Source organism: Lynx canadensis, chromosome B1 (genome assembly GCF_007474595.2).
Source record: "Lynx canadensis isolate LIC74 chromosome B1, mLynCan4.pri.v2, whole genome shotgun sequence".
Classification (NCBI taxonomy): Eukaryota; Metazoa; Chordata; class Mammalia; order Carnivora; family Felidae; genus Lynx; species Lynx canadensis.
The window spans coordinates 137,500,024-137,516,282 of record NC_044306.2 but is presented as its reverse complement, the minus strand read 5'-3'; the positions used below and the strand labels follow the sequence as shown (position 1 = coordinate 137,516,282).

The 16,259-nt window shown below is 38.3% G+C and overlaps 1 protein-coding gene across 4 annotated transcripts in view; it reads left to right on the top strand.

Moving 5' to 3' along the window:
* The window catches only part of GPAT3 (glycerol-3-phosphate acyltransferase 3), a 63,663-nt gene extending 47,939 nt beyond the window's left edge, over positions 1-15,724 (top strand). For all 4 annotated transcript variants that reach the window (XM_030313525.2, XM_030313527.1, XM_030313526.1 and 1 more), the window contains 7 exons: positions 1,412-1,505; positions 5,488-5,603; positions 6,805-6,860; positions 7,384-7,469; positions 8,976-9,104; positions 9,588-9,667; positions 14,444-15,724. In XM_030313525.2, coding sequence (XP_030169385.1) covers positions 1,412-1,505; positions 5,488-5,603; positions 6,805-6,860; positions 7,384-7,469; positions 8,976-9,104; positions 9,588-9,667; positions 14,444-14,540 — 658 coding nt within the window. In that variant the 3' untranslated portion in view covers positions 14,541-15,724. The remainder of the gene's footprint in view (positions 1-1,411; positions 1,506-5,487; positions 5,604-6,804; positions 6,861-7,383; positions 7,470-8,975; positions 9,105-9,587; positions 9,668-14,443) is intronic.
* Positions 15,725-16,259: the final 535 nt, after the last annotated feature.

The window sequence follows — 16,259 nt, the reverse complement described above, 5'->3', positions numbered from 1 at the left end:
TAACTGTAGAGGGTAGGGGTAGTGGTAGCTAACTTGTTAGCTGATTGAAGTAATTTTGGTTGTTTTAATTACTTTTCTGTTAACTCAGTTTTATTTTTTTACGTTTAATCTCATTGTTTTAAAAGTTCTCTCTCTCTCTCTCTCTTTTTTTTTTTCTGACTGGGTCTTTCTGTCTCATTTGTAGAAGGGAAACATTTTCTCATTTGGCTTTACCATGTGTTACCAACATTGAGAGGCCCCTTAAGATTCTAAAATTACATGATTTTTTCATTGAGCTGTGTGTTTTGGGGTGAAAAGTAGAAGAAAATGCTTTGATAGAACTGTGATCAGAAGAGATACTATCTACAGAAAAGGTGCTTTAATTACATAGAGAGTTCGTAACTTATTATATATAGAATTACTTCTAATTTATTTATTATTTTTTTTTAACGTTTATTTATTTTTGAGACAGAGAGAGCATGAATGGGGGAGGGTCAGAGAGAGAGGGAGACACAGAATTGGAAGCAGGCTCCAGGCTCTGAGCCATCAGCCCAGAGCCCGACGCGGGGCTTGAACTCACGGACCGTGAGATCGTGACCTGAGCTGAAGTTGGACGCTTAACCGACTGAGCCACCCAGGTGCCCCGAATGACTTCTAATTTTAAAGAAAACATGCTAAAGTTGTTATGCATTTGGTTGCCTTTCTTCTTTGTATAGGGCCAACAAAAACTACTTTGCTTCATTAATATCAAATACTGGTTGAACTTTAAGATAAAGGTCGGCAAACTATGGGGCTGGAGGCCAAATGTGGCCTGCCATCTGTTTTCTGTAAATAAAGTTTTATTGAAACTTATTCATTTATATATTGTCTGTGACTGCCTTTGTGCCCAAATAGCAGAATCCGGTAGTTTTGGCAGGGATTGGCTGGCTTGCAAAACCTAAAATATTTATTATGGCCCTCAGTAGGAGAAGTTACCAGCCTCTGCTTTAGGGGGATAAGAGGGAGGAAACTATAGTAAATTTACTTTTTGGGTCATTGTGAAACTACTAAAAGTGATGCATTTAAAGAGTGGAATAATATGAAAATACTTATAAAAGATGTGAAACTTACATATCACAATATTAAAGTTGTGGCATCTTTGTAATTCAATCTAACATTTTTAAATTACTTTTTCATTATAAAAGGAAAATACGATCATTACAAAAAAACAATGTAAATATATATAAAGGGAAAGTCATGGGCCCCTTCTTCTCTATCTACTCTTACCCCACTCCCATCATACTGCCTAGAAATAACCTTTTAAGATGAGCCCATATACTTTGAAACTGTACTTTTAATGTACTTTTTAAAGTAAAATAGGATGAATCTCTACATGCTGCAAAATAGTGGCTCTTTTCCAGGGTATAGTATTTACCACTGTTTGTAATTGCAGACAATACAGACCCCAGAAGGGAGGCATTTGTGTTGCCAACCATACTTCTCCAATAGATGTTTTGATCTTGACAACAGATGGATGCTATGCTATGGTAAGAGCAGCTCATTGATAGTTCAAGTAATTGCATGATTTGTGGATTGTTCAAACTTTTAATTTATTTTGGCACAAATTAGAAAGTGACTCGGTTATACTACTATAGTTGTATGAATTATATAACACATTAAATGAGGACTATATGGGGCAAGAAAAAGAAAGAAAATAGCCATTATATTTAAGGTAATAGAAAATTGGGGACACTTGGCTGGGGTATGAGACTCGGTGGAGTGTGAGACTCTTGATCTCAGGGTTGTGAGTTCCAGCCCCACCTTGAGTGGAAAGATTACTAAAAAGAAAAAAAAAACCTTTAAAAAATAAAAATGAATAAATGGATCAATCTCTTTTTTAAAAAAAAGATGGTAAAAAATTTAGCTTAGTGAAATATAGACATACATGAACTTGATAGGAATTTACAAAGTTGACTTCATCTTGCTTCTAAAATCCCTGCAATGTTCAATAACACTTCAAGACATTAAAGTCTTTCTCCTTAGAGCTGTGCAAATCCCTTACCAGCCAATTAGTTCTGTCTTCCTTCAGGGAGTCATATACAATTAAACAAGCAAACAAAAAAATCAGACTTTTTAATGAAGATCAGATGAGAAAGACAAATATATATATAACACATTGCCTTTCTCTGTCAATAAGTTCAGATATACAACTCTTGTGCAAACCGCATTTTTTTTATTAAAAAAAAATTTTTTTTATGTTTATTTATTATTGAGAGACAGAGCATGAGTATAGGAGGGGCAGAGAGAGAGGGAGACAGAATCTGAAGCAGGCTCCAGGCTCCAGCTGTTACCACAGAGAGCCCCATGTAGGGCTCAAACTAAGGAACCAAGACATCATGGCCTGAGCCAAAGTCCGATGCTTAACCAACTGAGCCACGCAGGTGCCCGATGCAACCACATTTAATCTTTAAGTTGTGGAGCTTGTTCTAAATCCAAGGAAGCTTTAACTACTTCTAGGAAAAGACTTATGGGAATTGGTGGATCTTAACCTTTTTTAGGTTAGGAATCAGTTAATAGTTATGTACCCTTTCTTGAGAAAAACAATGACCTACATATGCATCATACAAGCACAATTTTGTGCATAATTTCAAGATGTTTATGGCTTCTTAGAAAGCCCATGCAAGGACCCTTATATTAACAATCCTTGGTAGACCCCAGTACAGTTCTGGGTGTATGATAGTTCCTTGCATTTATGTGGACAAGCATATTCACATGCATTGTATGTGACCTTCCCTGTAATGCGGTGGGATTAAGGCTGAGATTTTGTTATAGATGAGAAAGCAGAGGCTCAGGCATTTTAACCAACTTACTTAATTATGATTTTGTGTTTCTGGGACCATATTTGTTCTCTGTCCCTGTCAACAAAAAGTTGAATAAAACTCATTTGTGACTGAGGGCCTCAGAATTTTGTTGGCTTTTTTATTGTTGTAACTGCAGTTATAATATTAGCCAAAGTTTAGAAAAGCGTAGAGCCTGCTAACTTTCCATTGGGCTGAGTGATAGAAACCTAAAGCCAATGAGATTTAGATCAGAGGCAATAAAGGGCAGAAGTGGGAGGAAACTGTATTGTTGAGCTCCAGAGGTCACTTCTGGCCTCTTTCGGCTACAAGTAAACTATATATCTGAAGAAGATTTTAAAGCCCTCTTTCCTCCTAAACAAAGACTTCTTAATTTTTAAAAAAATTTGGAAAGATTTTCTAAGGTACAGAGAAATTGTAATAATAAAATGGTATGCAGAACATTCATATACCCTTTATTCACATTTACCTATTGGTACTGTTTTGTCCTATTTGCTTTATCATGCACTGGTTTTCCCGCTGTCTCTCTACATAAAAATGTATGTAAATTATTTATATTTTTATATATTGGTATTAATATTATTTCTGATATTAATATACTATTGGAAATTTGAGTCTGTACCAATTCATGCAATTCATAGGGTTCTTTCTTGCTTTCCCTCCCATCCATATTTGTATCTCCCTTTTTTTCATAGTGAATACCCTGGCGCCCAACATTATCAACATATTTACCTCTTTTCTCAATCCTACAATACATCTAGAATTGTTTCAGAATTGCTTCACCTGTTTTACTACAAAAACAAATGTAAAAAAAAAAAAAATCAGGATATTTTGTAGTTTTCCCCGAGATGGAGGATGTGTGGTCAAATACTCGTCTTTGTACATTTCTTAGATTTTTTTTCTCCTTCTTTCAGTGTTGTTCTTTTATTCATTTGACATACAGTTGGATTTATTTGTTTCAGTTTTCTTTCAGTTTACTAGTCCCATTGTTGTTGTTTATTGTTGGCGTGCTTCTAAATGTTAAACAGCAAAGGCATGCTCAGAGTTGTGTTGCTTCCTCCCCTCCCGCTGTCGGTTCAGTCCGGTTCCCTCTGACCCTTGTAAGTTTCCAGCTTCGCTGCTTTGGATTTTTTTCTTTTTGTAGAAATGTATATTATATATATATATATATATATATATATATATATATATGTATATGTGTATGTATATATATACATACACATATATATATGTAATTATATAACATATATTTCCCCTTCTGTCTTACACAAAAGGTAGCATACTATATTTGCTTTTTTTGCAATTTGCTTTTTTCACTTAACAATATGGCCTGACTGGTGAGCAAAGCATGACGTATAGAGATGGTGAATCACTATGTTGTACACCTGAAACTAGGGTGCCATTGTGTGTCAACTATACTCAAATTAAAAAAACAATTAAATTAGAAGAAAACAAAACCAGAACCCCAACCAGTATCTCCTGGAAATCACATCACGCCTTATCAGTCATAGAGATCAACCTTCTCTTTTCCCAGCTGCATGATACTCTATTGCATATATGTATCATAGTTTATTCATCTGATTTCCTAAAGTTTGAATATTTAGGTAGTTTCCAGTATCTTGAAATTACAAATAATCTTACAATTAAAGCCTCGTGCATATGTACTTTCATCTTGTTGGAGGTATATCTTCAGAGTAAATTCCCAGAAGTGGGATTACTGAGTTGAAGGATAAATGTGTATGTAGTTTTGATAGATATTGCCAAGTTTTCTTCTATGGGTGTTATAATCTCCCCCATCCCAGGCAATGTACGATTGCCATTTTCTGTAGTCTTGGCTCTGAGTGCATTGTTAAGTTTTTGAGTCCTTGTCAGTCTGATGATTGAAAAATGGTATTTCAGTGTAGTTTTAATTTGCATTTCCCTTATCTTGACTGAGTTGAAAGACCTTTACTTTTTAAAGCTAGATTATAACTAGTGTAGGAACACAGTTTAAATTCAAAGGTGCTACTAACGAACACTTTTTGCTTATATCTGGCCATTCATATCTTTTGATTAGACTAAGAACTTCAGTCAGTAGAAGAAGGCCAATCTTTTCTCTTGGTGGGGAATAGGAACTTACTGGTACTTTAAAAAAAAAAAGCTTTCTTTGCATATCTGTGCCTTTACATTTTTCTTTTTTTCTTTTTTCTTTTTTTTTTAAGATCTTTATTTTTTATTGCAGTGTAATTGACATAGAACATTTTATTAGTTTAAGGTATGCAACATAAAGACTCAATATTTGTGTATATTCTGAAATGATCACCAAAATCAATGTAGTTAACATCATCACCATACATAGTTGCAAATGTTTTTCTTATTATGAGAACTCCTTTTTTTTTTAATTTTTATTTATCTTTTTTCATTTTTCAATATATGAAATTTATTGTCAAATTGGTTTCCATACAACACCCAGTGCTCATCCCAACAGGTGCCCTCCTCAATACCCATCACCCACCCTCCCCTCCCTCCTACCCCCCATCAACCCTCAGTTTGTTCTCAGTTTTTAAGAGTCTCTTATGCTTTGGCTCTCTCCCACTCTAACCTCTTTTTTTTTTTTTTCCCCTTCCCCTCCCCCATGGGTTTCTGTTAAGTTTCTCAGGACATTTTTCTTTTTTTCTAATGGTACTTCTAGGTTGGCCAGGTTCACGGTGGATTGATGGGAATTATTCAGAGAGCCATGGTGAAGGCTTGTCCGCATGTCTGGTTTGAACGATCGGAAATGAAAGATCGACACCTGGTCACTAAGCGGTAAGCAGAGACATTGCTCGGTGTTCTTTGGGGTAGCATAAAATCTGATAAATCTTGGCCTTCCTGCAAAGACAGCAGAGCAGTACTAAGGATTAAACCTAAAATATATGGGGTTTTCTTTGTGGTTGACTTTTCTTTGCTGAATCACCTGTCTGAGCTACATTCTTAAAAATTTGAATTCTGTAGTCATAGTGGGTTATAGGATGAGATTAGAAGTCCCATACATTTTGTATTGCTGTGGCTTAGGTATAGTCCAGTCACTGAATTTTCAGAATTAAAACTTACTACCACTAAAGTTAAATAATTGGTAACTGTTTGCTGAGTAAATAGATGGCTGATTGTTTGCTGAATGTCTGTTATCATTTAAATCCATCAAGAGACTGGCAGAGCTAATGCTCTTTATGGAACAGAAGAAATCTCTGGGGTTTGGGATTGAGAGGAGCTACCAGAAGCCTTTGTTGGGAAACAACAGCTTTTTGCCTGAGGCCTTTAAGTGAAGGCCGTCTGGTTATTGCTTCTAGAAACTTGAAGGTAGGGCATGCTTTTAAGAGTAAGATGAAAAGTACTTGTTGAAATCTGTTGAAGGTTAGTGAAACCATTCCCCAGTTTGAGATTATTTAACATGGGACACGGGTAGCTGTAATTTCTCTCTCTCAGTCTTACCAGTTTCTGGTGAGCAGTTGGGAATATAAAGCTGGCTGCAGGGGAGACAGGACCTAAGCCTGGAGGAACTTTCATGTTCTCAGCTTTCTGGCATCTCTATTACATATCACAGGAAAGCTGAGCCTGACTCATTTAAGGAATTTCTTTACACTCAATGGCCATGAGCCTGACAGGTTCCAGTGATCAGTATTCTCATTTTTCAGATGAGGAAATATAAGTACATGGAGAAGGGTACAAACTATATGACACAGGGGGCTCCAGAGCTCATGTCACATGACTGCCTAGCGTTCTATTTTAAGAGTAGGCAGAAGGCACTGAAAACTGCTCACTTTGAAATGAGAGAAATTAAAATAGTACAGATAGCATTATGCTTTTTAGAAAGGGACCAACTTGAGTTTTTCCCTTTACTTATGTTTTATTTTTCCCCCTCCTTATTGCTATACAATTATATTTGTGCTAGTGGAGTGTAAACACCAAAGTGGATTCCCACCTCTATTTTTATAAAGGTAGCATTCTGATCCTTTATTTTTCTTCACAGACTAAAAGAACACATTGCTGATAAGAAAAAACTACCCATATTAATCTTTCCTGAAGGTAAGAAGGGTAACTGCCTACCAAGCTATAGTTGATAACAACCAGCACCAAAAGTATGTGAGGCATCAGATTGTTCTAGAAGTTCACTCTTAGTCCAGATCTCTGCTGTCCTATAGGAATGGGATGGCCTTCTCTGAGCCAATAATCCCTTGCTTTCTTTTGACATTTGATGGAAGGCATGGTGCCTCTTTGATCTTAAAAGTTATTTCTGGGTAATGAACTTGGATAGGTAGTGTTCCTAATTTTTTAAAGTATTTTTTAAAGTATTAAAATTATCACCTGTTGTGCAAAAGTTTTATCTCCAGAGTATTTAATAACAAAGCAAACGTTTGTTTTTAAACTTGCTTAGAACTGTTGAGTTACTTAATTAAGCAGGGATTGATTTGTGAAATAAGAGTAAACTCCAATGTTGCTAGGATTTGAATATTTTATTTTGTGTCAAAAGAATTCCTTTTAAAAGTTTGTTGAAAAGAGAAAAACTGCCTTTAAAAATAGTCACCATACCCTTTTCTCCCTTCTGCAGGGACTTGCATCAACAATACTTCAGTCATGATGTTTAAAAAGGGAAGCTTTGAAATTGGAGGAACCATACATCCAGTTGCAATTAAGGTAAAACAGATATACCCCTCCCCGCCCCGAGGCTCCCCAAAGGGGAGCGACTTGGTAACTTTATTTTGATATAACTTCAGTGTTAAAATCTGTAAGAATAACAAGTGCTTGTACACTCTTCCCCCTGCCCCAGCTTTATTGGGATATAGTTGACATATAACATTGTGTAAATTTAAGGTGTACAATATACAGTGTTAGTAACTATATTCACCATGCTGTGTATTAGGTCCCCAGGACTTGTTTATCTTAATAACTGTAAGTCTGTTGTCTTTGACCAATATCTCCCCAGTTGCTCCACTGTGCCGTCTCTCCTCCTCAGGCCCTGGTAACCACCTTTCTAATCTTTGTTTCTATCAGTCCAGCTTTTTTAGATTCCACATATAAATGAGGCTATACAGTACTTACCTTTCTCTGTCTGACTTATTTTACTCCTCATGATGCTTTCAGGGTCCATCTGTGTTGTCACAAATGTCATCTGTACACACACACACACACACACACACACACACACACACCCCACATCTTTATTCATCTGTTGACCTACACTTAGGTTGTTTCCATATCTTGGCTATTGTGAAAAATATGCTGCAGTGAACATAGGAGGGCAGATATCTCTTCAAGATCTTGTTTTCACTTTCATTGGATACATACCCAAAAGTGAGGTTGCTGGATCATATGGTAGTTCTAATTTTTGACTTTTTGAGGACGCTCTCATACTGTTTTCTATAGTGGCTGTACTGATTTACGTCCCCACCAGCAGTGCACCAACGATCTCTTTTCTCCACATCTGTTTTTCCTTTTTGCAAATCTGTTTTATATCCTGGGATTCTGCATGAGATGTAATTGAAGAAAAGGATTGGTAATTTGCTGCTAACCCAGAATGTTTAGAAACCACAACTTTAGTTAAACTTTCTCAGTTTGTAAATTGAGTCTCAGAGATGTCATGTAATTTGTCTCACAGTTATACCGTTACTTGGTGGAAATATTGTGTTGCCATTATGTTAGAGATATTTAGCCAACCAACATATTCTAAAGACCTGTTGTGTATAAGGTCTTCCTTAAGGCATTTGTATACTCTTTATTCAGATTCACCAACTGTTTACATGTTGCCCTGTTTGCTCAATCATTCTGTCTCTATTGGTACATATACAGACGGGTTCCAGGGGACTGTGTGAGGACATTTTATTAAGTACTGAGGACACGGTAATAAGCAAAAGAGGTCCTGTGCCTACTTTCACTGAATTTCAGTGAAGTGGGAGACAGATATTGAAGACTCATGTGGATAACTCTCTTATTGCAGCACTCTGGGGCTCTGGTCAGAGGAGTTAGCTGGCCTGGTTTACTTTTTTGATCATTTCTATCAAGCAAAGTAGCTTCTCTTTCTCTTGGGGTTCAGGAGAGATGTTTGGCCTGTTGCCTTGGAAACACTAATGTGGATAAGCCATCACTTAGTTCATGACTGCAATGTTTTTTCTTTCTTTTACTTCTTTTTTTTTTTCCCCCCAGTATAACCCTCAGTTTGGGGATGCATTTTGGAACAGTAGTAAATACAACATGGTGAGCTACCTGCTTCGAATGATGACCAGCTGGGCCATCGTCTGTGACGTGTGGTACATGCCCCCCATGACCAGAGAGGTATCCATAGATAACAACTGGTCTTTGGTGCTTTATCCAGTCAGATCCAGGGGAGAACACTTTTCCCTGAAAATCTGGGTGCCTGCCTTCCTCACAGTAGCAAGAGCTTGGCTTCCTTTCTGCTTTCTCAGCAAACAAGTCATTTAAAACGAAATGTATTTGGCTTTCTTCAAGTCAGGCTCTTTTATATTCAGAAACTCTTTTCCATAATGGTTTTTATACTTGCTGTTGGTTTAGCGAACCTACAAATATTATGGAATGTTACATATTGGTAAGGCTAATAATATATGTACACGATAAAAATTAAACATTACAGCACTGCATTTTCTTGGCAGACCAAATGATATTTGCTATGATTGAGAACAGAACTGAGCTAAAAGGTGAATCTTACATTTTAAAACAAATCTAAATGATTGTGAGATATTTTAAGAATTGTTTGAAAACTCTATTCCCAGGATGTACTTGTAATTTTCTTTTCCCCAGGAAGGAGAAGATGCTGTCCAGTTTGCTAACAGGGTTAAGTCTGCTATTGCTGTGCAAGGAGGATTGACTGAGCTTCCCTGGTAAGAAATTTTTTAGACGTACTATCATTTCTTTTTCATTAAAAAAATCACTTTTATTTTGCATTATTTATCTATTTATTTTTAGAAGTGTGTTTATTTTGAGAGAAAGAAATAGTGAGCCAGCGGGGGAGAGGGAGAGAGGAAGAGAGAATGTCGGACACAGCTCCACGCTCAATGCAGAACCCGACATGGGGCTTAATCTCATGACCCTGGGATCATGACCTGGGCTGAAATCAAGAGTTGGACACTCAACCACCCAGGCACCCCCCAAAAAAATCGTCTTTAGTAATGTCATTTATTGTGCTAGCTAGCCAGAAGTTTAGCTGAAAGAGCGGTTTACTTAAATACCAATGGCTTAAATAAGGTAGAAGTTTATCCCTCTTGCTTAAACACAGGCTGCACAGGCTCGTATAACAGCTCATTCTGTATCCCATCCTCAGTGTGCTTCCACTTTCGGGTCCAGGCTGATGGCTTCAGGGCTACTCCATGTGTCCAGAAAATGGCCAGTAGGGAAGACTTAAAACAAGGACACCCCTCTCATTATTACCATTATAGGTTGGACCAGCCACTTCCATTTGTAGCCATTGGCTAGAACTCAAGTTATATGACGGCAACCGCAAAGAAGGCTGGAGAATGCCGTCTTTGTTCTGGAAGGCCATGTGTCTAGCTGAAATTTAGCGTTCTTTTACTGAAGAAGAATGTGAGAATGGATTTGGGGTTGGAGAATGGACCCTGGGAGCAAGGGGCAACTTATAGGCTTGTTCATATTTAATGCTAGCTATAACTAAATTAGAGAAAACTTAAAAACTTGAAAGGAAATAAGTGAAATATTTTAGTTATGGAAACTTTGGATTTAATTTTTTCTTTGTTTGAGGAAGGTTGAATGTAGGGGAGTGTAGTAGTCTGCTTGGGCTGCCATAACAAACTACCATATATGGGGTTGACTTAAAAAACAAACTATTTCTCACAGTTCTGAAGGCTGGAAATCTGAGATTGGGGTGCCAGCAAGGTCGGTTTCTGGTGAGAGCTCTCTCTCCCTTTTGGCTGGCAAATGGCCGTCTTCTTGCCTTGTGTTCACACAGTCTCGTCTTTGTATGAGTATGGGGAGAGAGAAGCGAGCAAGCTCACAGGTGTCTCTTCTTATACAGACATTAATCCTATCTTGAAGATTCGTGACCACTCTTCTGACCTCATCTAAACCTCATTACTTCCCAAAGGCCCCTTCTCTAAATACCATCTAAATATTGGAGGTTAGGGCTTCAATATATGAATGGAGGGGGTCGGGGAAGGCATAAACATTTAGTCTGTATCAGTGAGGGTTAACTATATACCTACATTATAGTGGGAGATTAAATTCTCACACACACAGACATTATGTTAGCAAGCTTGCATAAAGCAGTTCAAACTTTGGGGCACCTGGGTGGCTCGGTTGGTTAATCGTCCACTCTTGATTTTGTTTCAGGTCATGATCTCATGTTCATAAGTCTGGGCCCTGTGTTGGGCTCTGTGCTGATAGTGCAGAGCTTCCTTGGAATTCTTTCTCTTTATCCCTGCTCCCTCCCCCTGCTCTGCCTCTCTGGCTCTCTCTCTCTCTCTCTCCCCCCACCTCAAAATAAATAAAAAATAAACTTAAAAAAAAAACAGTTCATACTTCAAATCCTGTAAGTTTAATAAAGTCCCTCTGTTTATCATTTTTGGTGTTTTGGAAACACTTTGCATGAAAAGTTCACTTAAGGCAATTATAGTTATGTTCTAGGAGCAGGATTTGACTGAGTCAGGTTGTCAGCCAGTTCATCCAACTGCAGAGGGACCCGGGACTGCTCAGGAATTAGCCTCTGGAATAAGGGCTTGCTGGGTTCTTATACTCCTTTATGCAAAGGTGGGGAATGTCTCTAGAATATTTTATCCATTCATATACCTTGAGTACAACCAGTTTCACCCAAGAAACCTGTTTCTGGCGTCTGTTATGCTAATTAGGAAGCCAATCATTTCTGTAGTGAAAACCCATTTCTAAAATTCATTAGGTGAATTAACAAAGGTTGGGAAGTTGATGGGAGACAAAGATAGCTGATGCCTTATAGTGACACCTTTGGAGGGTGGCCTTCTAATTAAATGCCTGGCTGATCATCCCCAGAGTATGAGTTCTTGATTTAGGGCAACTTGACTGGCCCTAAGGCCAGGACTAGGGTCAAGATAGGTTAAAACTAACATTTGTATCACACTACCTAAGCCGAAATAGGTGAAACTAAATTACAGACATCATAATATCATGAAATGACAGGCTTACACATGTCCTAGTTTATCAATGCCCTAGTGAATCCAAGTTCACTCTGGATCTGGCTTCCTCTTTCCTCATTGTTTTCAGTTCTTTGCTCTGCTTCCTCTCACCTGACATCAAAGCCCTCCTCCTGCCCTGAAGCCATATGAAAATCTAGGAGTTTGGGATCGGTAGCCTCAGACACCAAAGAAAGGAAGAAAGTCTTGAAAGACAACAGCCTAAGGAAGTCAGCCACAGGACAGATCCCAATCAGATTGGCTTAAAGAAAATCTGTCAGATTTTGAGAATTTTTCAATTTCCTTTTATTGGGCCATATGCAAGTCTCACTGCCTTTCCAGGTGCACCTGTCATTCACACACTGAGTATGAATTAACATGTCTACATGGCTTTTTTCCTAGATGAAATGAGAATTCGGTTGTATCATCTTAAACAGGTTTTTACATACGGTTGCTGCTATCCTTAGGAGCTCAGGTCTGCTGCCATTGCAAAGGGGAACTGGGTAAAACTTTAAAGTCTCTAGAGGGGGCAGGTCACAGTTGGGGTGCTCAGAGCTGTGTGTGATACCTGGGTGCTTGGGATAGTTGCATCAAAATAATGTCAGGATGCTCAAGGGCAAATGTTTTTAACTGTTTTGTCAGTTTTGGCTTGGACTTTAGGAAAGAAAGAAAGGCTTTTCTTCTGCCTCCCCCCCCCCCCCCCCCCCCCACTTAGTTCCTACTATTCAGAATTCACATCAGTGCTATGAATAGTTAGAGGCAGCTCTTCTGGATAAAAGAGGCTTTGGGGGACAATTCTGGGGAGCTAATAACAATTTATAACTTTGTTTCATGGAAATTTCCTACATCTGATCCCCTGGAAGATGTGTGGACTTTAGTCTGTTTTTAAGTTGAGGACTCACTGGCAGGCTGAGTCTTGGTTTTGACTTCAGAGGCCAAAACATTGCAGTGGTTCAGGCGGGCGTCTGTTTGTAGGTCAAGTTCTGTCCTCATGGCAGAGTTTACAGGCTAACCTGTGATCCATTCATCATCATCAGAAGGCACTTGGTAAACATTTGTGTTTAACTGGGTTAAAATTAAACAGGTACAGTATAAGGTAAGCAAGTTCACCATCTATGCTCTTAGGAGTTAAAATAAAAAACATTAGATTAGGAGAGAGATCGTGGCCCCTTATAGTCCAGTTCTCCTCTCAGAGCTTACAGTTTGTTGTTCCTTTGTGTTGACCAAAGAAGGAAAGGCATGCAGAGTCCTTATAACCCAGGCAGCTCTGTGTTTTTACCACCATGGAGAGAGTTCAAAGATTCACAGACTCTGAATTAAGGAATGCTACTTACATAGGCACTAACTACTGGTTAAATGCAATTTATGATTTTGTTGTTCGTTTTTATTCTGAGTCTGTTTTGTAATATGGGAGATCATTAATGCTTGAAATATGTAGTGCTTTGAATGAAAATACAACTTTTCATTGTATTTTCCTGTGTCTTTCCTATATTTTCTATGTATTTTCCAAATGTCTTCCTATGTAGACATAGGAAAGAAAGGAAGAAAGGCTTTGGTTTGAATAATGATTAACCCATTTATCTGTAAGGAATTTACCGGTACATACACAGTACCCTCACCATTATTTGAGTGTACCTTAAATTTTCCATATGGGTTTTCTAGTAAGACATAGGTTTATTGGATGAAAGAAAACAATACTTTGCTTTCCTTGCAGAAAAAGACAGGCAAACAATCCTAGTTTTAATATAAAGTCCAGGGGTGCCTTGGGTGGCTCAGTTGGTTAAGCATCTGACTTCTGCTCAGGTCCTGATCTCTCAGTTTGTGAGTTGGAGCCCTGCGTCTAGCTCTGTGCTGACAGCTCAGAGCCTGGAGTCTGCTTCAGATTCTCTGTCTCTGTCTCTGTCTCTCTCTCTGCTCCTCCCTGCTTGCAATCTGTCTCTCTAAAAAATAAACATTTAGAAAGTTAAAAAAAACATGTAAATTCCAAATATTGAATATAGCAACCCTAACTTCTTAATTTTTTCTTTTCCAGTGGTCATTCATTTTTGAGAGAGAGACAGAGTGCGAGTGGGGGAGGGCAGAGAGAGAGGGAGATATAGAATCCGAAGCAGGCTCCAAGCTCTGAGCTGTCAGCACAGAGCCCAACGCAGGCCCGAACCCACGGACTGTGAGATCATGACCTGAGCCTAAGTCGGACGCTTAAAAGACTGAGCCACCCAGACGCCCCTAGCAACCCTAACTTCTAAAAGGAAACTGAGTGGAGATATTATTCTATATTTTAATTAAGCATCAGAGAGATCGTTCCTTCCCCAGAGTAACACACATTTAGTCAGTAGAACTGAGACTGAAATCTTGGTCTTTCTGCTTCCAAATCCCATGTGCTTTGCCCCATTGTTGACCAGCCACTTAAAGTGTCATGGCACCACACAGTGTGTGTTAACAGCAAATGCTTTTACATCATTGCTGGGAATATCTTTCATTTATTTGCCTTTCTATTCCCAGGGATGGAGGGCTGAAGAGAGCAAAGGTGAAGGACACCTTTAAGGAAGAGCAGCAGAAGAATTACAGCAAGATGATTGTAGGCAATGGATCTCTTTGAATCAGACTGAATCCTACCCTGGTGATAAAATTTGGCTTACCAGAACTAGCCCCAGAAATGGAATGTGTTGTTTTTGGCGGGGTGAGAGGGAGAGTGGAGTATTGTTTTGGTTTACTGTTTTTGTTTTTTAATGTTAATCTTTTCTATAGGATGAATTGTCTCTACCTCTTTACGCCAGAGGCAGAACCCATCTGGGGCCCTTTTTGGCTTTTGTTGTCATAGCAATAGTCTCATGAATTATAAGGTAGTTTACTGACTTTAAACAGATTCTGTCTTGTGTAAAATGATGAAGTCATTGTTGATTGAATGAAATATTTGTACAGGAAAAAGTGCTTCTAAAACACTTTTGGAACTCACTGTGTTTGGAACTTGTTGATATGGCAATTCTCAAAAAAAATCCCCCAGGCTCTTTTCATGATTCGTTTTCTCACTCCTCCCCACCCCGCCCCTCCGCCAATCACTTAAACAGCGGGAGTACACATCAGTTCAAGGTTACTGCCACGGTTGTGTTCCACTGCAAGGTTGAAAAGAAAAATGAGGATCGTATTTAGGAGAAAGGACAGATTTGTGGCCACTTGATCTGAAAGTTGAAAGCAAATGTAAATATTTTTTTACTAGTGTGTTAGAAGAGAAGTATTACTTGGTGAGTTTTACCAAAGAAAGGTGAATGCAGGTTACTGTGTGTGTGCATTTGTATGTAGGCAAGTTTTGAATAAACAACTTTTTAGCGGGCCACTGGTGGTAAAGCTTTAAGGTTTCCTTGTGGTTACAGTAGAGATCTATATGTAGTGCCTCTCCCATTTACGGATTTGTTTGATTTTGTACCAAAGCATATTTTCAAACAGGAGAAGGCTTTAACAACAAAAAAATCACTTTGTCTTCAGGGGAGGTATGAATGAGCCAGGCGTGTGTGCTGCTTCTCACCCTCTACCCCTTTGAGGTTTATTTCAGGATGTTCCCAGTTTTTTAAACAGAAGAATGAGTGGTAAAATTACCTTTTGGAAACTGAGCCTTAAATTTTTTTAAGGGGAAGATAAGTGTTTCCCAATTTACTCAGTGTAAACAATGTTTGATAGCAATATAACACCATGTTAAACTCTGGGAGTGTTCCATCTCTTCTGGTAACTGTGTACCGAATGTGAAACTGTCTTACAGTGAATATAAATAAATTATATATTTCTAAATGTGTGTTGCATTATTTTCCCTCACCTCTACCCTCTTCTGGTCTGAGGAAGGTTAAATTTTTTCTTATTATAAACAAGAATTGTTTGTTTTCCATATCAATTACATAGTTAGATTTTATTGGACTGGAATATCTGAGAAATGAGACCATGAACAGCTAGTTTTGGTTCTTTTCTTTTCTTTTCTTTTCTTTTCTTTCTTTCTTTTTTTTTTTTTTTTAGCTTGATGATTTGGACTCTGACCCTGTGGACTCTGCCTTGAGCAAGTCATAAACTTCACTTGATTTGTGGGTGAACTCAGGCAACTATCTCTTTTTTTTTCTTTTTAGTTTTTTTTTAATGGTTATTTATTTATTTAAAAAAAAATTTTTTTTTTTTAGCGTTTATTTATTTTTGAGACAGAAAGAGACAGAGCATGAATGGGGGAGGGGCAGAGAGAGAGAGTGAGACACAGAATCGGAAGCAGGCTCCAGGCTCTGAGCCATCAGCCCAGAGCCCGACGCGGGGCTCGAACTCACGGACCGCAAGATCGTGACCT